This window comes from Sciurus vulgaris (assembly GCF_902686455.1).
Source record: "Sciurus vulgaris genome assembly, chromosome: 7".
NCBI classification, from domain to species: domain Eukaryota; kingdom Metazoa; phylum Chordata; class Mammalia; order Rodentia; family Sciuridae; genus Sciurus; species Sciurus vulgaris.
The window spans coordinates 39,736,094-39,763,619 of NC_136467.1; the positions used below are offsets into that span (position 1 = coordinate 39,736,094).

Sequence of the window (27,526 nt, forward strand, 5' to 3'; positions counted from 1 at the left end):
AGGATCCAGGGCAGACGAGAGCTGGGGAGACGAGCTGTCTGAGAACTTCACCGATGATGAACACAGCTCTTAGCAATACAACACAGAAGAAAACATTATTGTCTTACTGGTAATCAGACTAAAATTCTTTCAGAGAAATTTCATTTCTTCTTTTGTAAATTCATCAAGAATGTGCATTGCTTTTCAGAAAAATAAGCCAAACAAATATCATTTTTACTGGCACTAGCAATTGCTGACTTTTTGTTTTTCTCCTATAGTCCTTCTATGTCCAGTTTTCTTGTATCATTGGATTACTCATTTCCACTTCTCTTTACGCTATGTAGTGCATACATCTTCCACCTTCCTATTCACCTCTGCACAGTCCCTAACTTCTTTGAACACTCCTCACTTCTGCAAATGCCCTCCCTTCTGAATTGCACATAACTCTCTCAATACCTCCTTTTTTTTCTGGAAAGGAAAGAAATAGCTCTTACGATGGCAAGGCATCTTTGATCTTCATGTGGGAAATGTCATTGTACAGGGCAATGGAAACAACCTCTTCCATGGGACAGATGAGGCCATACTCCTCACACCCATTTTCAATAACCAGGGGATCAGACTTATGAGGGTCAAACATGATGTTGTTAGGAGTGACAATCATGACACCTCCAACCACACCCTGTAGGAGAAAAGGACAGAATTACTCTGGGTAGAAAAGTTTCCCACAACAATCCCAGAAACATTAATTATTTCACACTGCCATTCCACTGTGGACCACAGTTTCCCATATGAAAATCACAACCCCTCTAGACAAACAGGCTAAAGAAATGCAATGTTGGGTGCTGGGTGGGGAGGCAGGGAAAACAGACTTGCATCACTGTGGCAATGAACCAAGCCTTGTTTTAGAAGAGAGGCAATAGTACAATTGTGGTGTGATTCTGGTTCAGACATGCATATCTCATATTCCTGAGTTCCCTGTCTGAAAAATGAGAGAGGCTGTCCCAAGGACTTCCTAGATCATAAACATGGGGCTTTACAATCCACTCAGCAAGTCTTCACTGTATGTCTAACAAGTGAGAGTTATAGTGGGAGAATCAGAATCATGGTACCAAAGGATAATACCAATATTTTTTCTCTAAATTGTTTAGAAAGACTACATCCAGTAAAATTCAATAAATAGGAATATGAAAAATTTGCAGTCAGAGTAAATATAACTGTATTGTAGAAGCTAAAAGCAAAAAGTGATAGTTTGGTGGATCCTAAAAGTCTGAAACTTGGTTAGATTTCATTATAGACCTGACTGGCTAGTGGGACAGTATATGCCAGGAACAGGAATACAAGTGACTCCCTGTAGGTAGATAATTTATTTTGATATTCTTTTTTAAAAATATTTTTAGTTGTAGATGGTGACAATACCTTTATTTTATTTATTTATTTTTATGTGGTACTGAGGATCAAACCCAGTGCCTCATACATGTGAGGCAAGCACTTTACCATTGAGCCACAACCCCAGCCCTTGATATTCTTAATGTATTCAGTAATCATCTTTGTGAAAAGTTTTATACTTTAAGCATTATTTATTCTTACTTGAAAAAATCACGAAAGCACATTAATGACATATTTTCTGACTATTTGAAACCTGATATGAGTTCTCACCTGTGAGTACAGGATATTAATATAGTCCCTTCTTCAGAGGTTTGTTAAAGTAAAACACCAACAACCAGAAAACAAAAGCGTGACAGAGCAGACATTATTTTAATGTTAGCACCACCAGCAGAAACACAAGTTGAGGACTCCTCATTTTCCAGATTAGGTGATGAGTTCTTTACAGTAATTATCTCTTTTAATTTTAACATCCTATTAGTTAAATTTTATTATTGTTCTTATTTTATAAGTAAGAAAAATGGGAGCTTAGAAAATTTAAATACCTTGCCTGTGGTCTCAGAGCTACTGGGTTGTGGACCTGGAATTTAAATTCAGTGAGTCTGACTCCCCTGTTTGCTGTTAAACATATAGTATACTGTCTCCCTGGCAATTTACAGGTCAAGAACTGATAAATCAGTTCAAGGTCATATGGAATCACATTTTGGCTGAATGATCACATTTCCCTAAATAAAAATGCCAGGCACTCAACAGAAGAAAACTAACATGTTTTTCAAATCTTAACCTTAAACTCGATATGAAATATTTAAATTTCTCCTTCTTTCCAGTAATTTGTAATCTTGTTTGTTTTTCTGTAGCTTTCAAGAAAAGGAAACAAATGACATTGCCATTTACCTTTCCATCAGTGAAGTATCGACAGTTCATTTTTAGAAATTTCACCACACCTGGCTCATCTTCTTCAGAAGTAGATGATAAGACTCTTTCAATGGGTTTTAAGGCCTTTCTTGCTAAGTCAGCATCCTCATGAAAGCAAAAATTTTCAAAATCAAATAAAAGCATTTTAAAACAAATTGTACATATAAAACAGCCACATTAAATCCCCTATAAGTAAACTCTTTCTTTTTAACTTGAACATAAAAAAGGCCTATGTCCATTTCCTTCAAAAATATCACACAACAATAGGTATTCAAACCAAATGAAGATTTTTAAACTGGTTCATTAAATGTCTTAGAAAATAACTGAATAGAAGAATTTATATTAGACTCCTGATTTAAATTCTGTAGAAAAAGGAGGAGTTCAAATAATCTGTCATCTCGTTGGGAGTTTAACTTTGTACTTTCACACAAGGCATGCATTTTTACCTTTGAGACTTTATATATAACCTGGTTTGTCTTGGACAGGATGCATTTTCTCAATTAATGACAATTTACCTAATCCCATTCCTTTGGGGGGGAACCTTAAGTGTAATCTTGTAAAAAAAAATAACAATGGATTCTACGACTCACAAAAAAATATTTCTGATAAAAATGAACTTCAACATATGACATGTAGAGCATACATACAGGCAGTTTATCATATTCTGCATCTGATGATGAAGGAGAGACAGTAGCACCAGGACTAGAAGATGATAGCCTTAAAGTACTGGAAGGGAAGTTGGCATCTGGCACAAAAAGGACCTGAGAATGGGAAAAAAAGAACTGAGTGAACACCAACAACTTGCAGACCACTAGCCAAGCATCACTCTGCATAGGATTGTGCTCAGTATTCAGTGAAGACCTGGCTGGCTTTCATGGATCTCATAAGTAACATGGGGTCTTCTAGACCGATTCATACATGAAACTTTGCAATAAGAATGTGTGCAGTGCCAAGGGCATATAGGTACTGCAGGAGATCAAAAGGAGGTAGGGGGAGTAAGGTATTCTGAGCAAGCCATGTAAAGCAGGTGAGGTCTTGAACAAGCAGGGATTCTATGGAAGGGAGGGAAAAGGTTTCCAGGAAGGGAATTAATACAGGTTGGAATCCCTTAACTGAAATGATTGGGGCCACAAGTGTTTCTGATTCAGGTTGTTTTCTGTTTGTTTGTTTGTTTGTTTGTTTTCCCTAGATTTTGGAATATTTGTATAGACTTTACCTGTTAGGAATCCCTAATTTGAAATCCAAAATGTTTCAAATGTATTCAAACAGTTTCTGACTTTGAAGCATTCTGGATTTTGGATGTTTATTTAGGGGTGTTCAACCTGTAGTACAAGGGAATAGAGGAGAGAAAAGCATGGCATCGTTCTAAATAGAACATCTGTGTCAGGTAGAAATGGAACAAATCTAGGCCGATAACTCCAAGAAAGACTGAGTGGTAATGTGATAAGGTCTTTCTGTGATAAGCTGTACAAGGTAACATCCATAGATAATCTCAACCCTTTCTCTTCCACTGACATCTGGGTTATATAAAAATTAAAATATCATAACAGTTTGAAATACCTACCTCCTACAAAACAGTTGGGTTCTGAAATGCTATTATGATCTTGTCATCTTTTTTAAAGATACATGTTACATTTCAACACATATCAAATATAATCTTTAAATGGTGACCTTCAATGTTATAAAACAGAATTCAGAGCTAATCTTGTAACAGTTGATCTCAGATCAATACTGTTATTTAGTGTCTTCCATTCTTACAATTGTTTTAACTTTAGTTATTTAAACTTCACTTCAATCCAGAATATCTTGAGGCAAAAACAAAAAACATATTAAGTTAAAGGTCAGAAAATTTAAATCAAGGGGATGTAAGATGAAGATTGATTATTATGAAAACTGTGTGCTCCAAAATTATTAAACATTCATTGAGAGGTGGGCCATAAAACCAGCTTGTGAACTTATATACAACCAATGCAGAGGAAGGCAACAATAGTTAGCAGGATTCAATTTCCATAAGATAAAAATAAACTGGTTTTTCAGAAGTACAAGTATTCTCCCATATAGTCTCATTTAAAAAGAAGAATATTCTACACCAAACTATTTATCCTCAATAAACTATTTATCCACTAACAGGAAATATAATAACCAATACCAGAGGACTGTTCTAACACCTTCCATATATAGAAGGGCAATGCCAAAATTCAGAGTTCTTGAAAGTGGTTCACAAAGGACTAAACTTACATGGTTTTAGTATACAGTTTCTTATTTATCTTTCATAGATGGATGGCATTTTCTCAAGTAATTTTCTATTTTTAAAATTTTTTTTTTAGTTGTCAATGGATCTTTTATTTAATTTATTTATATGTAGTTGCTGAGTATTGAACCCAAGACCTTACACGTGCCAGACAAGCGCTCTACCACTGAGCCACAACTCCAGCCCTCAGACAATTCTCTATTAATATTAAAATGTTTATTATTTTGCATCTGAATGCTTGAAAAGTATCAGGTAACACAGATTGAGATTCTGTTGTCTGACACATTCTCAATGGGATAATGCCTAGCCTGAACAGCTAACTGCACTGTAGAGGTGACATGTGAAAGCTACAAAGCTTACCCAGAGCACATGCTGTCTCAGCGTGGATGTGGGCCTGGATCACAGACAGGGGTGAAATTTTCCTGCTGCCTCCATAAAATAACTCTGTGTTTGCTCCAACACATAGGCATATAGGGGCATAAGGTGCTAAAGCCCATTACTATAAAGCAAAGCTGCCATTTGAACCTGGAAAAAATTTTAAGTATGTGCAGCCAAGGTGTCCTGTGAATATGAAAACATCTTAAAATATATATCCACTGGGTAAATTTTGAGTGTTCTCAAGATAAAAAACTTGTTTAAGTACATTCTTTATACACGTCCTCAAATTTAATATAAGAATCAGAACAAATTTGGAATCTTCTGTAAAATATTTTGTGCCTCAGATATTTGTTTTTAAGTTTGACCTATTTTCTGTCATTTAAAGCAAAAAATTTCTGAAGTAAGATTTTAGGTCCCAGGTAACTTCCTCTGAAAATTACTCCTGCACGTGGTCACTGACCCAGTCAGACCAGTTCCTCCCTACCTCAAGGTAATCATGGAATCAGTCTCTAGAAGGGTAAGTCTTAAATTTTCTGTAACCAGAACAGATCAAACTGGTTTTGATTTATAAAATCTATGAGTTGAGAGATGCCTACCCCTCCAGGCACCAAGAAAGAATATTTAAAAATCCTTGAAAGCAGAAGTCCATTTACAGTGTTAAAGTTCCTCAATCTTTTTAACTCTTCCTCAATTCCTTATCTCTGTCAGGAAAAAAAGAGTTATGAGATGAGACCCAGGACAACTAATAGCATATAACTGTTTAGTTAAGGACTGGCCACTGCGGTGAAGACTAAAAGGGGTATCTGAGATACTGTGGTCCAAAACCTAATTTCAGAGATTAGGAAACAGATCAAGAAAGGAAGCGACCTGCCCAGGTCCAAAATAAGGCCAAATGGAAACAAAGCTTTGGGGCTCCCATTTCTGATATTTTTACCAATACAGAATAGGCATATTAAAACAGTCCTTGAATTCTTATTGGTTACTGGAGCTTCATTTAGTACCAATCAATTATTTTGCTTCTAGAACTTCATTTAGTACTAATCAATTATTTTGTTTATGGACATAGTATAAGGAACCGCCCTAAATTACTAAGTTCCAGTGACTATAATCTTTAGCCTTGGAATGGTAAATATATGCCTAGATTCTCTCCAGCTATTCATTATGCAGTAATACTCCAAATTATAAAATAAACTCAACAATGAAGAGACTAGTATCTATTTTTCTAGAGATGAAAACTCATTAATTTCTGAAAAGTTTTAATGCAGATCTCTCATCCCCCAATTACCTGGTACTGGCAGTATACTAATTTCTCCTTTTCATAAAAGTATAAATACCCAAAACACTAACTGGCCAAATTGTAGTCTGCTGGATTCATGTGCTGTCCTTGAAAGAAATGCAAAGAACAATATCTCATTGCCTGAATGATGTTTTGCTTATAAGTAATGTTATTTACCTTGAAAGAAATAAATGTCACTATAATGGAGAGATGCACAAAGATAATCTAAAAAGTCAGCAATGGAACCCAAATGTGTTTGTGGCAAATGAGCACTTCTATGAATGAGACTGGATATTGATCTTAGCTAAGTGCTTTCAAAGACAAGACATTTGAATCTATTGGTGGACTGTAGTTTTAGAGGGAAAATACCAGGATATCTTATCATGTAGAAGGCACTATAAAAAATTTACTGAATTAATTTAAAGTGGCAAGATTTGACATTTATCAATTTCATTCAGTTTAAAGAACAAAGTACTAAAATCTGGGGAAAAAACTGGGGTGATTTATTTTTGATGGTCCTGCCCAACGTCTTTCTCTTTGGCCACATTGACCATTCTTGTTATGGTATCAAATTGAGAAAAAAGATAACAAAATTTTGTCTCACTTAAAATAAAACAATGGCCACAGTGTACCTCAAAGGAGTACACTAAATTGAAATTCACAATTCTGAATTAAACATTCTAAGAATATCTAAAATTCAACAGGAAAAAAAAGTTACATTAATTTAGAACTTCTCGATGAAATTAATTAATGATAGTGACAGTAAGTGTGCTGGTCATTTTCAAAGTATTAGCCTCTGAACGGTTCATAAGTATTGGGATGCTTTAGAATTTTTGGATCTAAGGAAGATGAAAGATTGAAATGCACATTATCACTGATGGTAATTCAGTGACACTAAGAGTAAAGCATTAAATATTACAATAAAAGATAAATGTAAAATTACTAAAGTGATACTCAATAGGAAAGTAATTACCTGGCCTGGAACAATAGTATGTGTGAAAAGTTTATTCAGTTCCACTAATTTATTGGGAGTGATGTTAAACTTCAGTGCTATGGAGTTTAGGGTGTCCTGGCTTCCAGCCTAGAATAACCAAACAAACAAGATTCAATATATAAACAAAAAATAAATAAATAAAACATTCCTTGTGACAAACAGTATTAATCTGTTCATGATATGAGTGAATAAACAAGCAAAAGTTCTATCCAGACATACTTGATAAATAGTAAGTATATTCTCAATTCTTACTAAAACCATGCAAAAGCAATCTTAACTGCAATTCATATCTGAGTGCCCTCACCTCCAGATTTCACTGGAGTCACTAATAGACTTCTAATTTTACTTTGGCACAATGAGGTCTAATATGCAGGAAACTTAACTTACGGAAGGAGAAAAAAAAAGCAAAAACAAAACAAAAATCCACATGTACTACCCACCCATAGGGGAAGTGGGGCTCCCTTCTCTTGTGGTTTTCTGCCCATTTACCTGTCTCTCCATTGTACTACCAGTGGCCTGCTAATGGTTTTTGGCCCCATGGTCAGCACAGTGCTTGAGAAACAGAGGGCACTCAATTGATAAATGAGTACTACAGATGGCAAGGAACTCTGAAAGAAATTCAATTTAGTTACCAAGAATTGTTCACAGTCATTAAAAAGACAGTTTTCCATGGTCAACGAAATTAGTGCTGGTCTTTAAACCTATGAAACTTGCAACCTGTTCCAGGTGTACACTTTTCTTACCTTCCATAACAGAGGAGGAATAGGAATAGAGAGCAGTGAGAAGACAAGAACCTCCATAGTAAAAATGCACCACTCAAAAAGAAGTTGGCTGCCTGAAGTCATGTCAGTCTCCCAGGATGGCCTCCCCATCCAGAGTCACTGGATGGATTTGTAGGAGGCGACTCATGACTGTCACTGAAGAGTTCCCATTGATAACCCATGGTAGAGATGGGTGACAATTCTATAAGCCACACTGGCTCTAAAAAGCCAGTGGTGGGTAAAAGCCAGTTGGAGGGTAAAAGCCCACCAACTCAATGGACCATTTCAAGCTAATCAAAGGTTATAGATACAAATTACGCTGAAAACAGTGTCAAATCATTTCAATAAGTTTTTACTTTTTTGTGTGAAATAACTAAAAACCTAAGCAACATGCCCTACCTTGATCCTGGGCATAATCATGCCTACTAAAAATAAAATAAAAATGTTTTTAAAAATGTTTTTCCAGTATTAGATATTTATCTAATATATTCAGTCCAGAGGTTTTCAAGGTTTTGAGTAGGTACAAGACACAGATTGCAAATGCTGACTCTAGAATGAGATGGTGGGATATGAGTTCCAGATCAATCACTTGATGGCTGTACAACTTTGGGCCACTTGCTTAAATTCTGTGTCTGCTTCTCAATCCATCAAAGAGAGATAATCATATCTGCTTTATAACACCAGCTTCATGATAAGTGATCAATATACTTGCATCATATTTTATGAGTAAAACTTGTAAAAGATACCACATACAGAGGGTTCATGGAAAGAGAAATCTGTATCTGCAATTATCATATGAAGATAAGATGTGCATATGGAATTAGATCACAAATACACTGATAGGGATTCTTGAAACTAAACCAAAATGCTTGAACATTCACTTCTCAGTATCAACATAAACAATTCAGTAAGTGCTAGCATGAAGTCATCTTTTATTTATAATGACAAGAACAAAAATAGTTGCTAAGAAATTAATCTCCATAGTATATATCAAGCAGGTGGGCATATCTACATTACTAATGTGATCACTTGTTTATATTCATTAATTAATTTGGGGGTTGATTTTTACTTTTATTTCATTGTTTAGTATACACTACATAAAGCAACTCCTAATAAACAGTTGCAACTCCTTAATTCTTTGGATAGGCTTGTGAATCATATTGCTGGATACCTGCACTTCTTAAGGACTATGGCTTTAGAATTAATGTCATCAATAATAAATAATGCAATAATGCTCAACAGTGCTAGTTTATAGTGAATTAAAATAGATCTATGATTGAGTAACCTCTTTATGCAAAGCCTAGGATAAATAAGATCCAATTTCTGGCTTCCAAAAGCTCATGGTGCAGTGAGAGATGAGTATACCACACATAGCTTGAGGCTGTGGTAATGGATACATGTATAACATCATTCATCTATTGATTCAATAATATGGGAGCCTACACCCTGCAAGGTGCCAAGAATATGATATAAAAAGGGGTTTAGTCTCTCTTCATGGATATAAGAATTAAGCATGAAATAGACATTAAAATAACAATCATGGTTAGGAACAATGTTAAAATGGCATAATTTATGTGAAGAATGTGATTCTATGAGAGAATTAAATGAAGGGATCTGGCCTAGACTTGCTTGATGGTCACAGGAGGGAGGAATAAATATCGAGAGTAAGGGGGACAAAATATCAAGGATAAGGGTTTGGCTTGTATAAATATATGGACAATGGAGTCATTGCTTCTTGAAAAAAGGACCAAGCATGGAGGACTAAGTGGGCATTTTGAGTGGGCAACTGAATATATGACTTCAGCTCTCAGAAAGGTGTCTGGAATGGAGACCTAAACTTGGGAAGCATTGTCAAATTTAGAGATAATTCAATCATCTGTTTGGAAGTTTTGCAGAACAGCACAGCTACAAGTATGCCCTTAACTGAAAGTAGTCTTCCTCTATGGGAAATGTCTTCTTCAACCCAGTTTCAGGTAGATACCCTTGGAGTGGTAAGGGAAGGAGACACCTGACTAGCAGCCAGATCAGCCTAAGCAATACTGGCCAGACAGTGGACAGATGTAGCAAAATCACAGTCCATCTACCCTCAAGTCATCAGTTTACATAAATTTGCTGAAGGAGAAAATATGGAGGGAAAAGAAATGAACTAAAACAGGTCTTAAGAAGCTTCATTATTTAATGGGTACACAAGAAGAATGGAGCTAAGGGACAAGATAGAGATCTTCAGAGAGAAACATGTAAATTTAGTAGTATTAAGAAATGTTCATATTCCCCTGTTTATACTTACAGTGTATTCCATGGTGCCATGGGGCTTCTGAACCACCATCTTCTTCTCTTTTTTATCATGTGTTTTATTTTGATTGTCATCTGAAGAATAAATTGTATGTGAATGAATAACTTCATTGTCAGGATTGAAGATGGACTAAAACCACATTGTGTGAAAATCTATTAAATTGACCAAAACCCAAAAATGATACTAATAGATGCATTCTACTATCATGTGTAACTAATGAGAACAAATTTTAAAAAATTTAAAAGTGGAAACTACAGGGGAGAAAAATTTAATTCACCTTTAACAAATAACTTGCCTTTTTAAATAATCTGTTTTGCAGCATTTCAAGTGAATGTATATTCAAATAATGCCAATATATTTGTTAGTCAAACCATTTTGCTCTGCCTAACTTCAAGTTCATAGGTTATTAGTTTTCAAAAGAGCTATACTTTATTTTCCTAATCTATTTTAAATATAAAGGGAACTTAAAATTTTTCTAAGATTGCATTTGCAATCATTTAGCCTCAAGGGGTATGAAACACTCATTTTTTCTGATTCAATATTCTAATTACTGCCTCAGGGGAGTGTGAATTCTAATAAAACTTAAATGGAAGTAGCATAAAAAATAAATAAATAAAACCTAAAAATGGTACTAATAGAAAAATAGACTAAAGGCACAAAAAGACCACATTCATAAAAGCATATTATTCATCAATGACCACCTGAATAAATGATTAATGTTAAATATGTTTAAATAATACAAATATAAACAATAAGGTCATGCTTTACCATTATTAATAGCTTAAATGGTAATGATAACGATGTAGAACTTAGAGCAAAACCAGTATAATCACTATATAGATAGTACATAAATCGGTTCAGTCCTTTTAGGAAGTGATTTGGCAATATGTAGCAACAGTCATAAAAATGTTCCTTCTCTCAACTTATAATCCTTTTCTTAATATATCCCAACAGCTGGGTGCTGTGACACATGCATACAATCTCAGCAACTCGTGAGAGTGAGACAGTAAGGTTGTAAGTTTGAGGCCAGCCTCAGCAACTTAGCAAGACCCTATTTCAGAATGAAACATAAAAAGGGCTGGGAATGTAGCTCAGTGGTAAAGTGCCCCTGAGTGGTTCAATCTCCAGAAACAAACAAACAAACAAATAAAATTATCCTAAGGACAAATTCAAAAGAGAATCCCTGGTGTATGTCAAATACATGGTTATTAAAAAAATATTTACAATAATAAAACTTGGAAAGACCTATATATCTAACAACATTAAGTTGGACCATAGATTTTTGCTGTTTTTACAGGTTAAAAATGGTCAACTACCAGCAACTGCAGATGACTTTAATTAATTGTTATGGTTAAATACATCGCAACATATTAATCCAGATATCAAAAAACATACAAATATTGCATTGAATAAAAAATTTAAGGACAGCAAGAATGTAAAATCGAATTAACCAAGAAAAGATGCTCCAATTTGTAAATGAGCTGAAGAATGCAAATTAAAACTAGGTATCATTTTCTACGTATTAGGCTGACAAAATCAGCTGGATATTCTAAGGTTGGCAGAAATATGAACTGCTACTAAGAATGTAAACTGGTTCAGTCATTCCAGCAAACTAAGCACACATAGTTTGCATGTCTGTGAGTAGCCTAACTCACAGATACATATCCTCTCCAGGAGCTATTCATTTTATAAGTGCCATAATGATCTGATTCAGGGTATTCATCCCAGTGTCCTCTGAGGCAGTGGAGAACTGCATCAGGGTGGGGCAGTATAAGTAAAAAGTGATAGCTATGAGCTGGGATTCCAGTCAGTAATTAGAAACAAGAAGCCAGACGTACACATAGCAGCAAGTTTACATCAAGAGAAACAGAATGGGAGGTATAAAACAGTATCGTTTATGTACATCTAAAACAGATGGACAGAAAACAACCACAAACATTTTTTTAAGGATATGTAAAAATAAAAACCTGTCACACTGAACGTAACAGGATGACGAGGAGTGGGGAAAGAAATGGGAGGGGGAATGAGGATAAAGGGGAATGAATAAAGAAATAAGGAGTCCAGCCCTGACCAGTGATGAGAAGTGGAATTAACTCAACCATTACAGCTGAGGCCCCACAAAAACACACACAGAGAAATTATCAACAATACCATTTCATCTACATAATAAATATTAGGGGTGCTGGGTGAGAACTGAAGGTAGCAAAGCCTGAGAACATTTCATTCATACAGGATTTACCTGGCTTTTAACTATATACTCTATACTGTTTAAAATTATAAGCCAAGAGGAAAAAATAAAGAAGCTGACAGAAGAATCCAGTTCTAGTCATTGACACATTAAAATCAGATCCATTCATAGAACCAGAGATCCTAATAATTCCTCTAGACTGTAAAAAGTGAACTCGCTCCTTTCAGGTGGCCATGTCTAAATTACTTCAGGAAGATGGGACTCAGGACTGTGGCATCTAATCTCCAGATAAGATGATTCTACACAGCCTAGGTTCACAAAACCCAATTATGATATTTTATAAATCTTATGAAAATGTACAAAATGGGCTGCCTAGTTCCTGGCAGGAAAACAGTATAATATTAACAACATTCTTCCTTTATTTCTTTCTACAGAATCAGAAGATAGATACCCCAGGCTAAGATTCCAAGATGAATTCTTCCAAAGCTTCCCTTGGCAGTTCACTGGTTTACTCCTTTTTATATATCTCCATTTTCTTTGTGGCGCACTCTGTCCTCCTCACTGGTATCATAAACAGCTGTCACCTGAGGTCCTCCTGCCCTCAGAACAGGTTTTTTATACCCTTTGGAGATGTTTCCTATTTCTAGTTCCAAGCTATGCTTCTTTCTTCTCATCTGTGGCAGTTCCTGGTCCACGCCTTTCCACAAGATGCATACAGTTATCTCTGGTCCCCATGGGGAGCACTATCACAAGCTACCAATTCAGAAACATGTACTTATTGCCCAGCTGCAAAATAAAAATGTGTGCCAGTTGAACTTTTCAGGATAAACTTAACACGTACACCTGAATTAGTACAAAAATTAAAGTAACTACCTTCCATTGGCACAGGTGGACAAGAGAGAAAAATTCCAAAAATGTAACATTACTTAAAAAAAAAAAAATTCAAACGAAACAAAACAAAATAAAACAAGACTTCCCTCTAGAGTCTAAGATTTTAAAATCCTTGAGGTAAAGACTCTGATATACCTTACCCATTTCTGAATGTCTTGAGCCTTGACCTAATACCCAGTATACATGGTTGAATGAACTTTCCAACATAGTGAGCCTGACATGTTTGATTGCAGGCAATATTTGTAACATCACACTGGACAAATCCTATGCACTTGTCAAAGTCACAAATCAAACATGTTTCATGAGTTTCCTATTGCTGCTATAACAAATACCACAAATTCAGTGGGTTGAAATTAAAAATAAACACAGAGGTACTGTCCTAGGTGCCACAGGTTGGAAATTTGACATAGGTCTCACTGTTTTCCCTTGGGAGCTTCTGGGAGGGATGAGTTTTCTTGTGTTCTCTAACTTCTAGAAATGGCTTATTTAAAAAATATATATTATTTTAATCAAGGTCCTTTTCTCCATTTACAAAGCCAACAGTACTGACTAAGTTCTATTTATGCTGTCATTTTTCTATTTACCTCTCCTCTGTCTCCTCCTATCACTATTGAGGTCTCTTGTGATAACTCCTGGGCAACTCATTAATCCAGGCAGATCTACTTAAGGCCAGTTGATTAACCTTAATTCCATCTACAGCCTTAATTTACCTTTGTCATATAATTTAATGGATTTGGGGGTAACAGGATTTAGATATCTTGGGGGTTGTTTTTCTGTCTATCACAGATGGAGAACAGATAATGGAAAAAGGCAAGAAAGGAAGCTGAAATTCAAAAAGGGGATTTTTGAGGATTCATGTAGTATTGTCAGATGTGGTCAATGCATACACTGGAGGGAAAGGTGGGGAGTGTTAAAGGATGTGGTACTGGTTAGAGGTTCTGGTTCTGAGAAAAATAGATAATGAATCAATACTAATGTCCTTCCAACCTGAGCATCTGTGTCACAGTTTCCAAGGACCAGGCAAAGTCAGGTCAGTGGACATTAGTCATTATTGTATTTGAAAACATAAGCAAAAGAGACAGCTATGAATTTCATGCTTGGTTCTTGATTCCATAATTTCTACATAAACATAGGAAGGAAGCATAGAAAAGACAGTATATAGCTTTTTTTTAATTAATTATCTGAACAAGCAAAAAAAGAACTTTGGAAAATTATTAGATCTTTTAATTTATTAGGACCTGTTTTGCACTGGTCTTATACTTTCTTAGTGTATGTATCTCTCCTTAACAATCCATGCCTCCCTTCCATCTTTCTGTATCACAAGACTATCTGGCCAGGGTTCAGGAGGCTGAACAGTACAGTACTCTCCATACCTTGTTGTCTACAGAGGTAAGATGGTTTCCATGGCATCCAAATAAGTGAAAATCAGAGAGGCAAAAATTGTCTATGTCTCTAGATCTTTCAAAGAAAGGAGTATCCTCACTTACGAATAGAAGAATCTGTTTCCAATGACAGTCCTGTCCTTACACTGGAAATTGTTGCATTCAGCTAGTTTGGTGACGTTAACCAGAAACTCAGGTCATATACCAAACATCTTTCTGATTACTGGTTGGCTTAGGGGTCCAAATGAGCTGAGTTCAATTAGTGACTACACATTTTCATAGTTGTGTGATGTTAAGCAAGTTATTTGGAATCTTTGTCCATCAGTTTCTTCATATGTAAAATGAAGATCTCATAATGTTGAGAAAATTAGAAGATAAACACAGTGAGAATTTCTGAGCCTGGTGGAGAGTAAGTGCTTAATGAACATTATTATCATTAATAACAATTTCCTCATTGTAAGTATCTATTTGATTAGAGTTGAGTGTTGAAAGAATCATGATATGTCAGCAAAAAGATTTTATTCCATAAATGCAGCAGTGATAGACTATTGATATGATAGATTATTATAAGTTGCTTAAAGGAGAAAAACCTTATCTGATCACTTTGATACATGCCATAAAAACGTTTGATAAATTAAACCACCATATCATATTTTTAAATGAGTAAAATCAAAACAACAACAAAAAAATCCAACAACTAGAAAACTAAAAATAGAATGAGCTTCCTTAACACAATGATGAATTTTTAGTGATTCCTTGATATTAATTAGAAATACACTTCTCAAAAAGCAATGCAACTCTTGGGCTGGAGTTGTGGCTCAGTGGTAGAGCACTTGCCTGGCATGTGTGAGGTCCTGTGTTCAATACTCAGCAGCACATGTAAATAAATAAAATAAAAGATCCACTGACAACTAAAAAAAAATTAAAAAAAAAAAAAAGCAATGCAATTCTTAAGAGAGTATATCAAAAGCAATTTCCTCACAGGAATGAAAACTGAGTGACTCCGTGAGGTCACCTCCAGGTCTGCAGTAGCTGGCTAATTACTAAGTTCTGCCTGAACAAAGTCTCTATGAGCCCTCTGCCCTCCAGCTCTTTGGAAGAGATTCCACCGGTGCTCGGGGAGAGCTCTCTACCAGCACCCACAAGCTCCACCTCACTCCTTTTGCTCTGGCTGTGCTGGGAAAACAAGGGCCTAAGAGCATTTCCTGTGAAACTTTAAAGGGTGCCAGATATGATATCTACGATCCCACTAAATTACAATATCGAGGCTAACCTAACATCATGTCAAGTCATGAGGCCAAGTCAGAAGTATTTAAAGGCATAAAGAAAAATCTGTGGTGGAGATAAATTCAGAAACACTATATACACTGTGGAGAGACTGCTTGGAAACCCCAAAGAGGAAGGAGCAATTGCCTGTACCTCAATGGAGGGGCACTTTTCACAGCATTGTGAGGCAGCAACTAGAGTTGTTGATTATTAAATTATTAATTATTAAGTGAGGTTGGGTGAACATTGGCTAAAATTTGGAGAAAAACACTTCAGGGACCCAAGTGCTTGGCAATGGTCTCTTAAGTAATGAAGTTCTCCTGAAGGTTTTACATCAGAAACCAAAAGCAATATTTAAAAAAAGAAGAGTAACGAGTTAGGGGTGTGACTCAGTAGTAGAATGCCTGCTTAGCATGCACAAGATCTTGAGTTCCGTCCCCAGCACTGAAAAAAAAAGTAAAATGTTAACCAATATGAATATAAAAATGTCTATTTCATAGTTTATATTTGGCTTTGCCCTGAAATCTCTAGTCAAAGCAACAGATAAGAGTTTTAAATACTGAAAAGAAATGAAAACTTGATTATTAGTAGATGAATTGTCTACCTGAAGAACCAATATTATTATAAAAATGTCAAAAATTCATAAAATTTGCTCAGTAAAGGGGCCAGATATAATTATTATGCTTATGATGGAAGTTCCATGCATAGTGGTATTCAACTACAAAATAGCAAGGGATAAATACAACGATATATATAGGCAAAGTCAGCCTCAGCAACTTAGCTAGGCCCTAAGCAACTTACTGAGTGAGATCCTGTCTCAAAATGAACAATAAAAAGGGATGGGGATGTGCCTTCGTGGTTGAGTGCCCCTGGGTTCAATTCCTAGTACCAAAAATAAAAATAAAAATAAAAAGCTTCCTTGAAGTATGTAAGTGAAAGCTTGGGTAAAGAAAGAGACATAATGCTCTCATATAGGAAATCTCGCACTTTAAAAAATTTCATTTTCTCTTCACATCAAATGTTTAAATTAAATGTCATTTTAAAGACAAAATTGTTTTGGAGAAGGAACACTTGCCAAATTGATAACCAGGTTTATGTAGAAGCATAAAGAAATACATAAGACTATACAAAATTATGTTTAAAAAAGAGTAGGAACACTCTACTGATGTATAAAGCCACAGCAAGGAAAACACTGCAGCATCATGACTAAAAAACAAGAATTAGGGGTAAAACAGAAGAACCATCATAAATCAGTGAGAAAAGGTTGGCTTTTCCCATAAATATCATGTAACTTCAGGTTAGTGGCTGGCTGGTCATTAGGCCAAATAGCAAATGAGAGTTTGGGCCTGCCCCCTAATCACTATGCAAACTGTATAAGTAACTTTACTTCATCCAAGACAGTTTACTAGGGTATAAAACAAGGATGGTACTGAACTTCCACAGAGAGTTACTGTAAAGAATAGATGAACCAATTCAGGAAAAGAAATTTGCACTGAGAAAAGCAAGGGCTCAAGGAATATTAAAAATTATTATTAAATGAGACTGGGTGAACATTGGCTGAGATTGGAGAAAATTTAGATCACTCTCAAATCCCCATAGATAGATTCATGATGTAATAAAGTTGAGCATGGTGGCACACAGCCTATAGTCCCAGCTACTCAGGAAACTGAGGCAGGAGGATCACTTGAGCCTAGGAGCATGGGGTCAGACTGGGCAACATAATGAGATTCTGTTTCCTTTAAAGGAAAAAAAAATAATAATAAAAAATACAGTTGCAAATATCTTTGAAGAAAATATACTTGAAGAAATAACTTGGTCTCTATTGGTGACACACGCTTCTTAATTTACTGGCTTGAATGTAAAAAGCACAATTAAAATGTTCAATGCTGTTATTTAGCATCTTAAGAGTACCTTCTGGAAAATCTAAGTCACAAGCTGTTACAGTGAAAAAGAAAAAGAAAAAAAAAGATGTGTCAAGGAAGAACTGATTCTGTATTTTATCCTCTGACAGATGTCATGCAGTATGTGACACTTCCCTTTCTCCAAGCATGACATAAGCAATATGTTTTGAATTTTTGTTAATAGTATTTGATATTATTTAATATTGTTAGTATTTGACTAACCTGAGTCATAACTAAACTCTATAATGCACGTGCCTCGAGGCAGGGAAGTTGTCTACTTTATGGAATGTTTCACCTCCGACCTTACTAGTACTTGCACGGATCAGGCCTCACGGATCAGGCCTCACGTATGTGTGGAATGAATGACTAATCCAGGTGACTGTCAACTGAGTAAAGGAAGGCACAGGTGATTTTTGATTGTTTGGTCAGCATTCAATTTATATTAGCCATAAAACCAGTGGGTATTTGGAGTGGAACTACATGTGTGCCCAGGTGTAATATTTAATCCCAGTGGTGGTGAGGGTGGTAGTTTATCTCTTTAAGTTTCAACCTTATCATTCAAATTACAGCTCAAGGGTAAAGGAAACTCTATAATCACTTTTTTTCTTTTGTACTAAGAAACAACAATGCTCTTGGGAAAACAGAGGAGACACTAAAGTTTTATTTAACTTTGACCTTACTTTTCTCCCAGAGTCAATTTGGGGTTTTCTTTTCTTTTTTCTTTTTTTCTTTTTTTTTTGGTGCTGGGGATTGAACCTAGGGCCTTGTGCTTACAAGGCAAGCCCTCTACTGACTGAGCTATCTCCCCAGCCCCAATTTGGAGTTTTCATGAAGAAGAGAGCTGGGTATGAATTCCTGCTCCAGGGTGGACTTTGGCAAACAACTCAGCTCTCAGCATTTGTAAAAATGGGCTACAACTTCCTGTAGTAGACCATGGTGCGTCATAAATTAAATAATGAAATGAGGCATCTGGTCCATAGGGCACACTCATCCAAAATAGGTTCTTTCTGCTCTTCCCCATGATGTTGCTTCTCCATTTCCTACTCTTTTCCACCTTCAGAAAGCTCTTTTCCTTTTTATAAATGGATAGAGGACTTCACTTGATAAATTTATACTTCAGAAGAAAATATAGAAACTATAAAAGCCAATTCTATCAAAATCAACTAGAATCTTGGTCATAGTTCATTTGGGCTGCTACAAACATATTATGAACTGGCAAAAACATCAAAAAAATCAGAAATTTATTTCCCATAGTTCTGGAGACCAAAAAGTCCAAGACCAAGGTGCTAGCAAGTTCAAAGCCTGGTGAAAGTCCTTTCCTGGTTCACAGATGGCACGTGCTCACTGTGTCCTCGAGTGGTGGAAGGGGCGATGGAGTCTTATTCACAAGGGCTTCACTTTCAGGATCTGATGACCTCCCCAAAGACCCCCCACCTAATATCATTACCTTGTGGATGATGATTTCAATAGATGAATTGGTGGTGGTGTACAAATTCAGACCATTTTTAAATACAGATCATTTTTAAATACAGATGAACAAAAAGAAGAAAATACCTCCATTCAGAGAACCAGTGTTTGTGTTCTGGTAAATATACTTCCAGTAGCTCTCCATCCCCTATTTTAGATGTATATAGGTACATTTTTATTTATTTATTTATTGTAAACAAATGGGATACTATAGGTACATTTTGAAAATAAAAATGTAATAAATCTATAAATATGGCCAACCTACTTTTCTACTATAATAATATTATGTGAAGATTTTACATGTCATTAAGTATTTTCCTACATATTTTAAGATGACACATTGTATATAGGTAAATTTTTAAAATAAAAATGTAATCAATCTATAAATATGGCCAACCTACTTTTCTACTATAATAATATTATGTGAAGATTTTACATGTCATTAAGTATTTTCCTACATATTTTAAGATGACACATTGTAATCCACTTTGGCATTTGTTATTTTTATTTTCCTGCTTTATTTTAACAAAAAAAAAATGTAATGATGATCACTGTAGTTAAATCTTCTAATATGCTTACAATTGTTTCTTTAGGGTGAACTTCTGCAGGCAAAATTGTAGAGTCAAAGGGTACACAAAAAGCACCACTCTTGATAAAAATGACCAAACTGCCCTCCAAAAAGATTCAATCACATTACTCTCCCATCATCAATATATTTGTGGTTCTAATATTTGTGTTACCAAAATTCACACGTTCAAATCCTCCCCATCGAGGTCATGGTAAAAGGAGTTGGAAACTTTGTGAGGTGATTAGTTCAGACAGAGCTCTCATGAATATGATCAGTGCCCTAAGAGAACCCCAAGAGAGACCTCTTGCCACTTTCCCATGTGAGGTGACAGCTAGAAGATTAAAATGGAGGTCTCTGAGGAAGTGGGCCTACACAAGACTTTGAAATTGCCAGTGCCTTAATCTTGAAATTTCTAGCCTCCAGAACTATGAGACATATCTGGTTTATAAGCCACCTAGTCTATAGTATTTTGCTAAAGCAGCCCAAACAGACTAAGGCAGAGTAAGTGTATTTTTTCCATGTACTCTGCTTAGTTCACTTCTAATTTGATTTTTCAAAGTTTAAAAATCACTGACCATAAGCTGTTGTCCAACATTTTGGGGCATTCTCTTGCAGTGAAATTTTCCATAATACAAGGATGGTAAACACAATACATGAATCAGGGAATGACACTTGCATGATGCAGACCACATGGTTATAATGGGACTAAGCGAAACATCATTTAGAGTGGGACAGGGCTTTGCAGACACTGAGTCATTATGCTCCTGTTCTAACAATGACAAGAACAGTTTACAATATACTATGTTAATGGGAATACTGGGACTGTGGAAGGGCAGGGACTAGGACTGTGAAGGAGTTTCCTTGAGCCAAAGTCAGCATGATCACAGCTAGGCTTGCTCAGGGATGCTGGTTTCACAGATACTTCCTTGTAGGCATCCATACCCCGTTGGTTGTTAAGAAATGTATCTCTAGACTCTAAATCCCTTTTTCCCTTTCAACAATTTTTCTGTAGAATGAGGTCACCACACTCTAGATAGCTGGATTTTTTAAAAGTAGGATAGTTTTTGCAAACAGGATGGATAGAAATACCAAGAGCGATGATGTTGAAAACAGAACCTATGAGAAGAAAAAGCAACACCAGCCCAGTGAAGCCCAAGAGTGGCCCAGGATCCCTGCTGGAGGCCTCAGAAGCTGGTAAGTCTCATGAAATAGAACCTTTACTCTACTCCCTGGGTCTGTTCATTAACTGCTTGGAATGTAGAACCAAGAAGTTGGTTCTTCAGTTCTTCAGATTACAACATATTTACAAATACCGTGGAGCAGGAGAGCATGCCACATGATAATGGCATATGAAAAAACTCAGTTTCCTCCTATTCAGGATTCTTACTCTGCTTTCTTTCTACCCTGATTTCTCAATATTTTCTAATTATTAATCTGAGAATTATAAAACAAGTTAATTACCATATAAATGGGAGGTGTTAGATCTTGGGTTTTAAGAATTATGATGCCTTTTACAATCATGCACATAAGCATATTACAATGGTTATGCATTTTAAATTTTATGTATTTAATTTTATTTATGTATTTTTCATTTGTGTTTCATTAGCTGTGGCATCACCGATTCCTGACTTTTCCATTCTTAAGCTCTAAATCTTGACATGTCTCAGCTAACATCTCTCCCTCCCAGTAAATTTGTTTTGTGAAATCTATGACACAGCAGGTACATTTCCTGGAGTTTCATATGCCTAAGAATGCCTTGTCTTTAAGTCTGAAAAACAACTTTCACTCACAAATCTGGAGAAGATGCCACGGCCTTGGTGTTCACTTCTGAGAAGTCTCTGCCTAACACTCATACTTTACTCCTCTCCCGGCAACTTTTTAAAAAGACTTATTTTTATTTATTTAATTTTACGACTTATCCATGATCCATAAATATTTGCTACAGCTTACCTGAGTGCTGAGTTTACCCCCTAATTCTACCCTGAATATGATGAGCTCTTTTAATTCCTATACTCAGGCATAAATTTCAGCCCCTGAAAGCATGCTCCCTGTCTCACACAGAACTTTAATTAATATGTCACAAAAACTTTAATATGATTTCCTTGATGGTCCCACGAAGCACAGGGCTAACTGTTTTCATCCAGATAATTTCAACTTATTTTATAGCCAAATGCTTGAATAGAAAAGTATCAGTTAGGATTGGTGTTTTTGTTTTATTTTTGTCTTTGGTGCTGCAGACTGAATCCAGGACCTCCCGTATGGCAAGCACGCTTCTCCCAGTAAGCCACACTCAGATCCCTCATTAGGTTCTTTTCACATGACAGTTCTTTTTAATCCTGAATTCTTTGATTCTTTGAGCTCTGAAGTCCCAGAATAATCATTACTTTTCAATAGAAGAGCAATACCATTCTACATTTATGGCTTGAGCTATTTGTGTTTAGAAATTAATTTATCAAAATAACAATCTTGGCTTTTTTAACCTGATATGTGAAACAAAAGGCAAATGGCAGATGGAAGATCTTCACACGTGTGGCTTGTAAAAAGCCACCGTTTTCTACCCTTAGAAAAAATAGTCTGTGTATAGAAATGTGTCAAAGTTGACACTGTGGAAGATAACTTAGTGGTTGGTTACGTTCATTTTGTCATGAAAACCAAAAATCTATAGAAGGGAAAATAGAAGATTTCATTCTTTTTTATTGTTTTTGTTTTTCGTGTTAAGGTTCTTTTGAATTCAGGAAGAAAAGTGGATTTGAAATGACTAATACAGACATTACAGATTAATTATCGACAAGTTAAATTCATTCTTCATACTGCAAAGCTTCTCCTTAAACAAATCTTTGATCATGTTAATCACAAAACTGGCCATAGTCTAAGTCCTTTGTGTTTTATATAATGACTTCCCAAGTATAATTCTCCTAAAATTCCTACTATACTCTCCAGATTTCTTGGCATTATCCTTTTTATATTAAAATATTACATAATCATAATATATTTTATTCCAATTTAGCTTGCTTCCCTTACTTATAAAATTCCTTCATCTCTTTCCATTCTTACACCTGTAGAGCTATATTTCAGACCAAGAACTTTCCTACAATGAAATATCATCCACATTGTAACATTCCATTCCTATCTCTATGTTCTTAGAAGTAAACATGTCCTATCTAAAACTTGGGAATAAGTATTTGTTTAATATAAAAGTATCTTGGCATATAATTCAGGCCACTTCAATATATTTTGATGCTGTAATAGTTGAGTCATCTTCTGATACTCCATTTAGGAATACTCCAATATACTTGTGTCAAATTTCTTAATAGCTACTTTTAAAAAATATATTATGATACATTATTATTGAATGATTCCTTAAGAATTGTTGAATAAATGAAAAAGAAGTCCTATACATGAACAAATACAAATACAATCATGGAAGGGCTGAGTTCACTTGTTCTAGAAGCTTTGTTTCATGCTTACTGTGTGCCAAGTACCATGAGCGGTGCTAGATCTAGATCTATCTGATGCCATCTGCCTCAATGTAATTACTCTACTTATTTTTCCTACTTTGCTCTCAAAACCAAAACAAAACATTTATAGCATCAGCATCATGTTGTTATAATAAGGCAATTCCAGTGACTCAGTCTTTCCATTCCATTTTTTATCAGCATCTTAACTGCCTGTGTTCTAAGTGTCAGGAGACAGCAATGAGTTATGGCCCAAGGCTTAAGTGAGGCACGGATAAATCTAATTCACCAAGTTAAAGTATAACTTTTGTCAAGATATGCTTCTTTAGATCAGGCAGGTAACATTGTAGAGGTGGATGGAATACCTACAAAAAGTAATCACTCTCTCATATATTACTGACAGAACTTTCTATAATGTTCTTTTTGTAAAGCCCTTGCTTTTACTCTATTATTCAGTTGTATGCATTTTCTGATTATTAACATTTAAAACAATTATACAATATTTAATATGCAAAAAAAGAAAACAAATTCCTTTGGAACTTCTATACTCAGAGAAAACAACTATCAATATAGTGTTATATATCCTACTCTTTTTAAATATACACATTATCATTCGTTGTCCATGAACTTCTTGTTTTGACTCTGTGTGTTCCCTGGAGCACTTTATTTACAGATATGGATTAACTTTACACCTGTAATTTACAGACCTTTCAATTGAATCTAGATCCCTCTAAACAAATCCACTTGGCACCTCAAAAACAACTCCAAACACAAATTCATTGTCTTCCTCCCTCCTCGAGTTTCCTGATTTGTAAGTTCTTGACTCTCACTCACTATACTGCACAGTATACTCTGCTATTTCCCTAAGAAAAACCTCTCCTCAGTGGACACTATCCTTAGGCCCAGTCTCAGCTCTGCTCTGTCTGCCTTCCTCAGCTCAGATTCATCAGAGAGAATGAAGTTCCCCAGTTGCACCCCACTTATTACAGATGGAAGTCTACATCCCTAGCAGGCAACAGATCTTTCCATTTTCATGTTTCTTCTCTCCCCTAGACTATAGCCAGCAGTGAACTGGAACTGGGATGACCTTTAACTTGAGGTCTAATGCTCCACCTAGTGGTACAGAATGACATCCTTGGATGGGAACCTAAGCCTGGGTCAGATGTTATGAGGTCAAGCAAAACTAACTGCCAAGCCCCAATTTGTCATCTACAGGCAGACGTGGAAAGGGCTAAGGAGTCTTGAAATTCAGTGGCCCACCCAGAGGTTTGATCTAAGCACTCTATTCTCCTGAGAAAAAGTCCCAAACTTCCAAACCAGTTCTTGTCATTCCTGAGAGAAGAGGGCATGCTATAAGAGCATCTCTATTTATTGTTGCCAAATAAAATCATACCACTTTGACCAATGACTACACTGTCACCTATACCTTTCGGGATATTCATGAAACATAAACAAAAAAACAGGTATCCGTTCTTCTGTGTATTCATTTTTCCATTCAATGCACATTTAGAGAGCACCTGTCATGCTGCAGATACTACAAGGCCTGAGTCACCCTAGCCTGCAAACACAGAATCAGATAAATCTATGGGGGGTGGATGGAAATCTAACCTAAAGGGGACAGGGAGGGCTTCCCAGAAGAAAAGGTGACTGAGCCATGATTCTGTGAGGTCAGGTAGAGTTAGTCAGGTAAAGACAAAGGTACTGTTTTGGACTCAATGATATATTTATAATAGAGTACACCACATTAAAAAACTATTCTAACACCAAGAAATCACAAGCTAAACAGGATACAGAAGACAATTTTCATTCATTCTCTTCCTCTTTTTGGATATAAGGGATAATATCAACACTTTAAATTTTTAAAGAGGAAGTTCATTAATCCCACCAAAGTCTCCAATATAGCGACAGTTTCTCATAGCATTTTCATGGGTTGAGATTAAAAGCACCCTTTTAGCTGTGTTAGATGTCACATAATCACTTGGCCCACTGTAAGACCGCAAAGCACATGGACTTGGCTGCAGATTTCTCATCTGTCCCTGTCAGAGCAACGCCAGCAATGCAGGGCTTACTACTACCTTGATGGCCATGCATTTTATCTTTGAGGAGCACAGTAAGAAAGTCACATGAAGTATGGAGACAAGGTATCTCTCTCTCTCTGTACCTTTGGCATTAATAGGGACTAAGTGTAGGGCCCTCCAGAACAAGCCCCCTTACTCTTCTCCAAGACAAGTCTGACATGCTGCATTGGTAGAATGTTCTCAGACACCTCCTTCAGTTTTCTTCTCCTCTGCCTAGTAATTTTGAGCATGCCATAACCTGTGTGCCATAACAAGTTCTGCCTCCAGGTGCCCTTTCTTTGCATTCTCTTTGGAAACTATTCCATGCTTACACATGAGAAAACAAGAGGAGGATGAGTGACGTGAGTAAAGATAGATATGCCACCATTGCTAATGCAGTTTCAGACGCAACAGCTATTCTGAGAAACTACATAACACTGTGGACTTTTTCTAAGCTTCCCTTTAACTAAAATGCCTAAGCATTTTTTTTTTTTTTCAATTGACTAGGCCATGTCTCCTCCCTATTCTCTTGTTGACTGATGTCAAAAAGTGCAGGTGCTTCTATCAACACTTTCATGGATATGCCTATACACATTAAGAAAAATAATAAACATTTCTCCTACAGGGAAAGTAACCATTCATTACATAAATGTTTATTAGCATACAATATGTGTTAGGCACTGTGCTAGACGACAGGAATGCAAAGTTGAATGAAACATGTCATTATCTAATTATTATTCTTTTACATAAGATGTTACATAAATAAAGAAGAGCCTGAGGCATGTAGTAGCTGCTCAATAAATGGATATAAATTAGTTTTCTAAAAACAATTACAGATTTTGAAAATGAAAATACTGCAGTAGTGCTAACAATACTTACCAATACTATAATATCTCTTCAGTTCTGTACGTCTGATTTCCTTTAACTGATTATTTTTTCTTTTTTTCTTTTCATCAGTAACATATTCCTCTTCTACAGCAATGTTGCATTTGTCTGATTCCAAAATGAGTGCATTAGTATCTTCTTTCCCAGGATGAGTCCTTGTGGCTACAGCTGAAGCTGTCTCTGCATTTTGTTTGGCTTGCTTTTTCTTTTTCAATCTGAAAATAAGGGGGGGGAAGGGAAAAACAATGGAGACATGATTTGTTAGAAGGAATACTATTAATTTCATGTTGTAAGCTTTGAAAACTAATTAGCTGACATAGAAAACACATTCTTTATGATACTCTTAATTACATTTCCTGGTTTTAAAATTTTCTCATCATGTAGGAAGTCTTCTGTGGAGGCCTGTAGACCTTCCTCAGATGTATTCACTTACATATCATGAAAGTAATAGGAATGTCCTAGGGCTTAGGAAAATGAGATTCTCTATAGGCTGCTAAATGTTGAGTGCTTTAAAAAAAAAAAAAAAGACGAGATATACAGTCACCTTATTAGAATACTATGATAGGAGTGTTACATTTTTTTTTTTTAAAGCACTTTTTGTGTTCAGTGGTACCTCTGGACTAAGGGGCAAGCACATAAATAAAACAAGTCCTTTAATTGGCTCACATGCTCACTATTAAGGTTTGGCAAGATGTGAACTGGTTCAAGTCTGAATAATTATTTTCCTTTATATATATTACTACAGGAATATTAAAGAAAGAGCAGCAATTCATGAGATAGAAAATGCCATAATGACAATATATAATTATCACTGTGATTACTAATAATAGCTGATAATTACTACTAATAGCTAACTGACACCTTAGTAAACATATTTGATGCTTTCATTTTTATCTTCAGAGTCCAAGATGTATGAAATAAAGTTTGTCACAATTCACTGAAATCCAATAATTCAAAATAATTTCCAGTTGATGCATCATTCTGTAATTATTCCATGTGTCAATTCTGTGCTTCTGATCCTTCTTGAGAATATTTGTGTTTAGAAAAATGTAAACCCTTTGTTCTAGAACAAGGGACTTGGACTCTCTGTGGTACTCTGCTTATCTGCACAATTTTTTTTTTTTTTTAATGAGGACACTTCTTCCTGTAGACAGAAATTATCTAGGCACAATTTGCTTTCTCTTATTTATTTCTATTTCCTTTGTCCTGTTATGCATCTAGATAATGGATGAGGAA

The 27,526-nt window shown here is 35.7% G+C and overlaps 1 protein-coding gene across 1 annotated transcript in view; it reads right to left on the reverse strand.

Annotated features, from left to right (window-relative positions):
• The window catches only part of NCOA7 (nuclear receptor coactivator 7), a 192,450-nt gene that overhangs the window by 85,428 nt on the left and 79,496 nt on the right, over positions 1 to 27,526 (reverse strand). Inside the window, 2 exon segments of the mRNA XM_079148281.1 lie at positions 10,225 to 10,304; positions 26,285 to 26,505. Of these exon segments, the coding sequence (XP_079004407.1) occupies positions 10,225 to 10,304; positions 26,285 to 26,505 (301 nt within the window).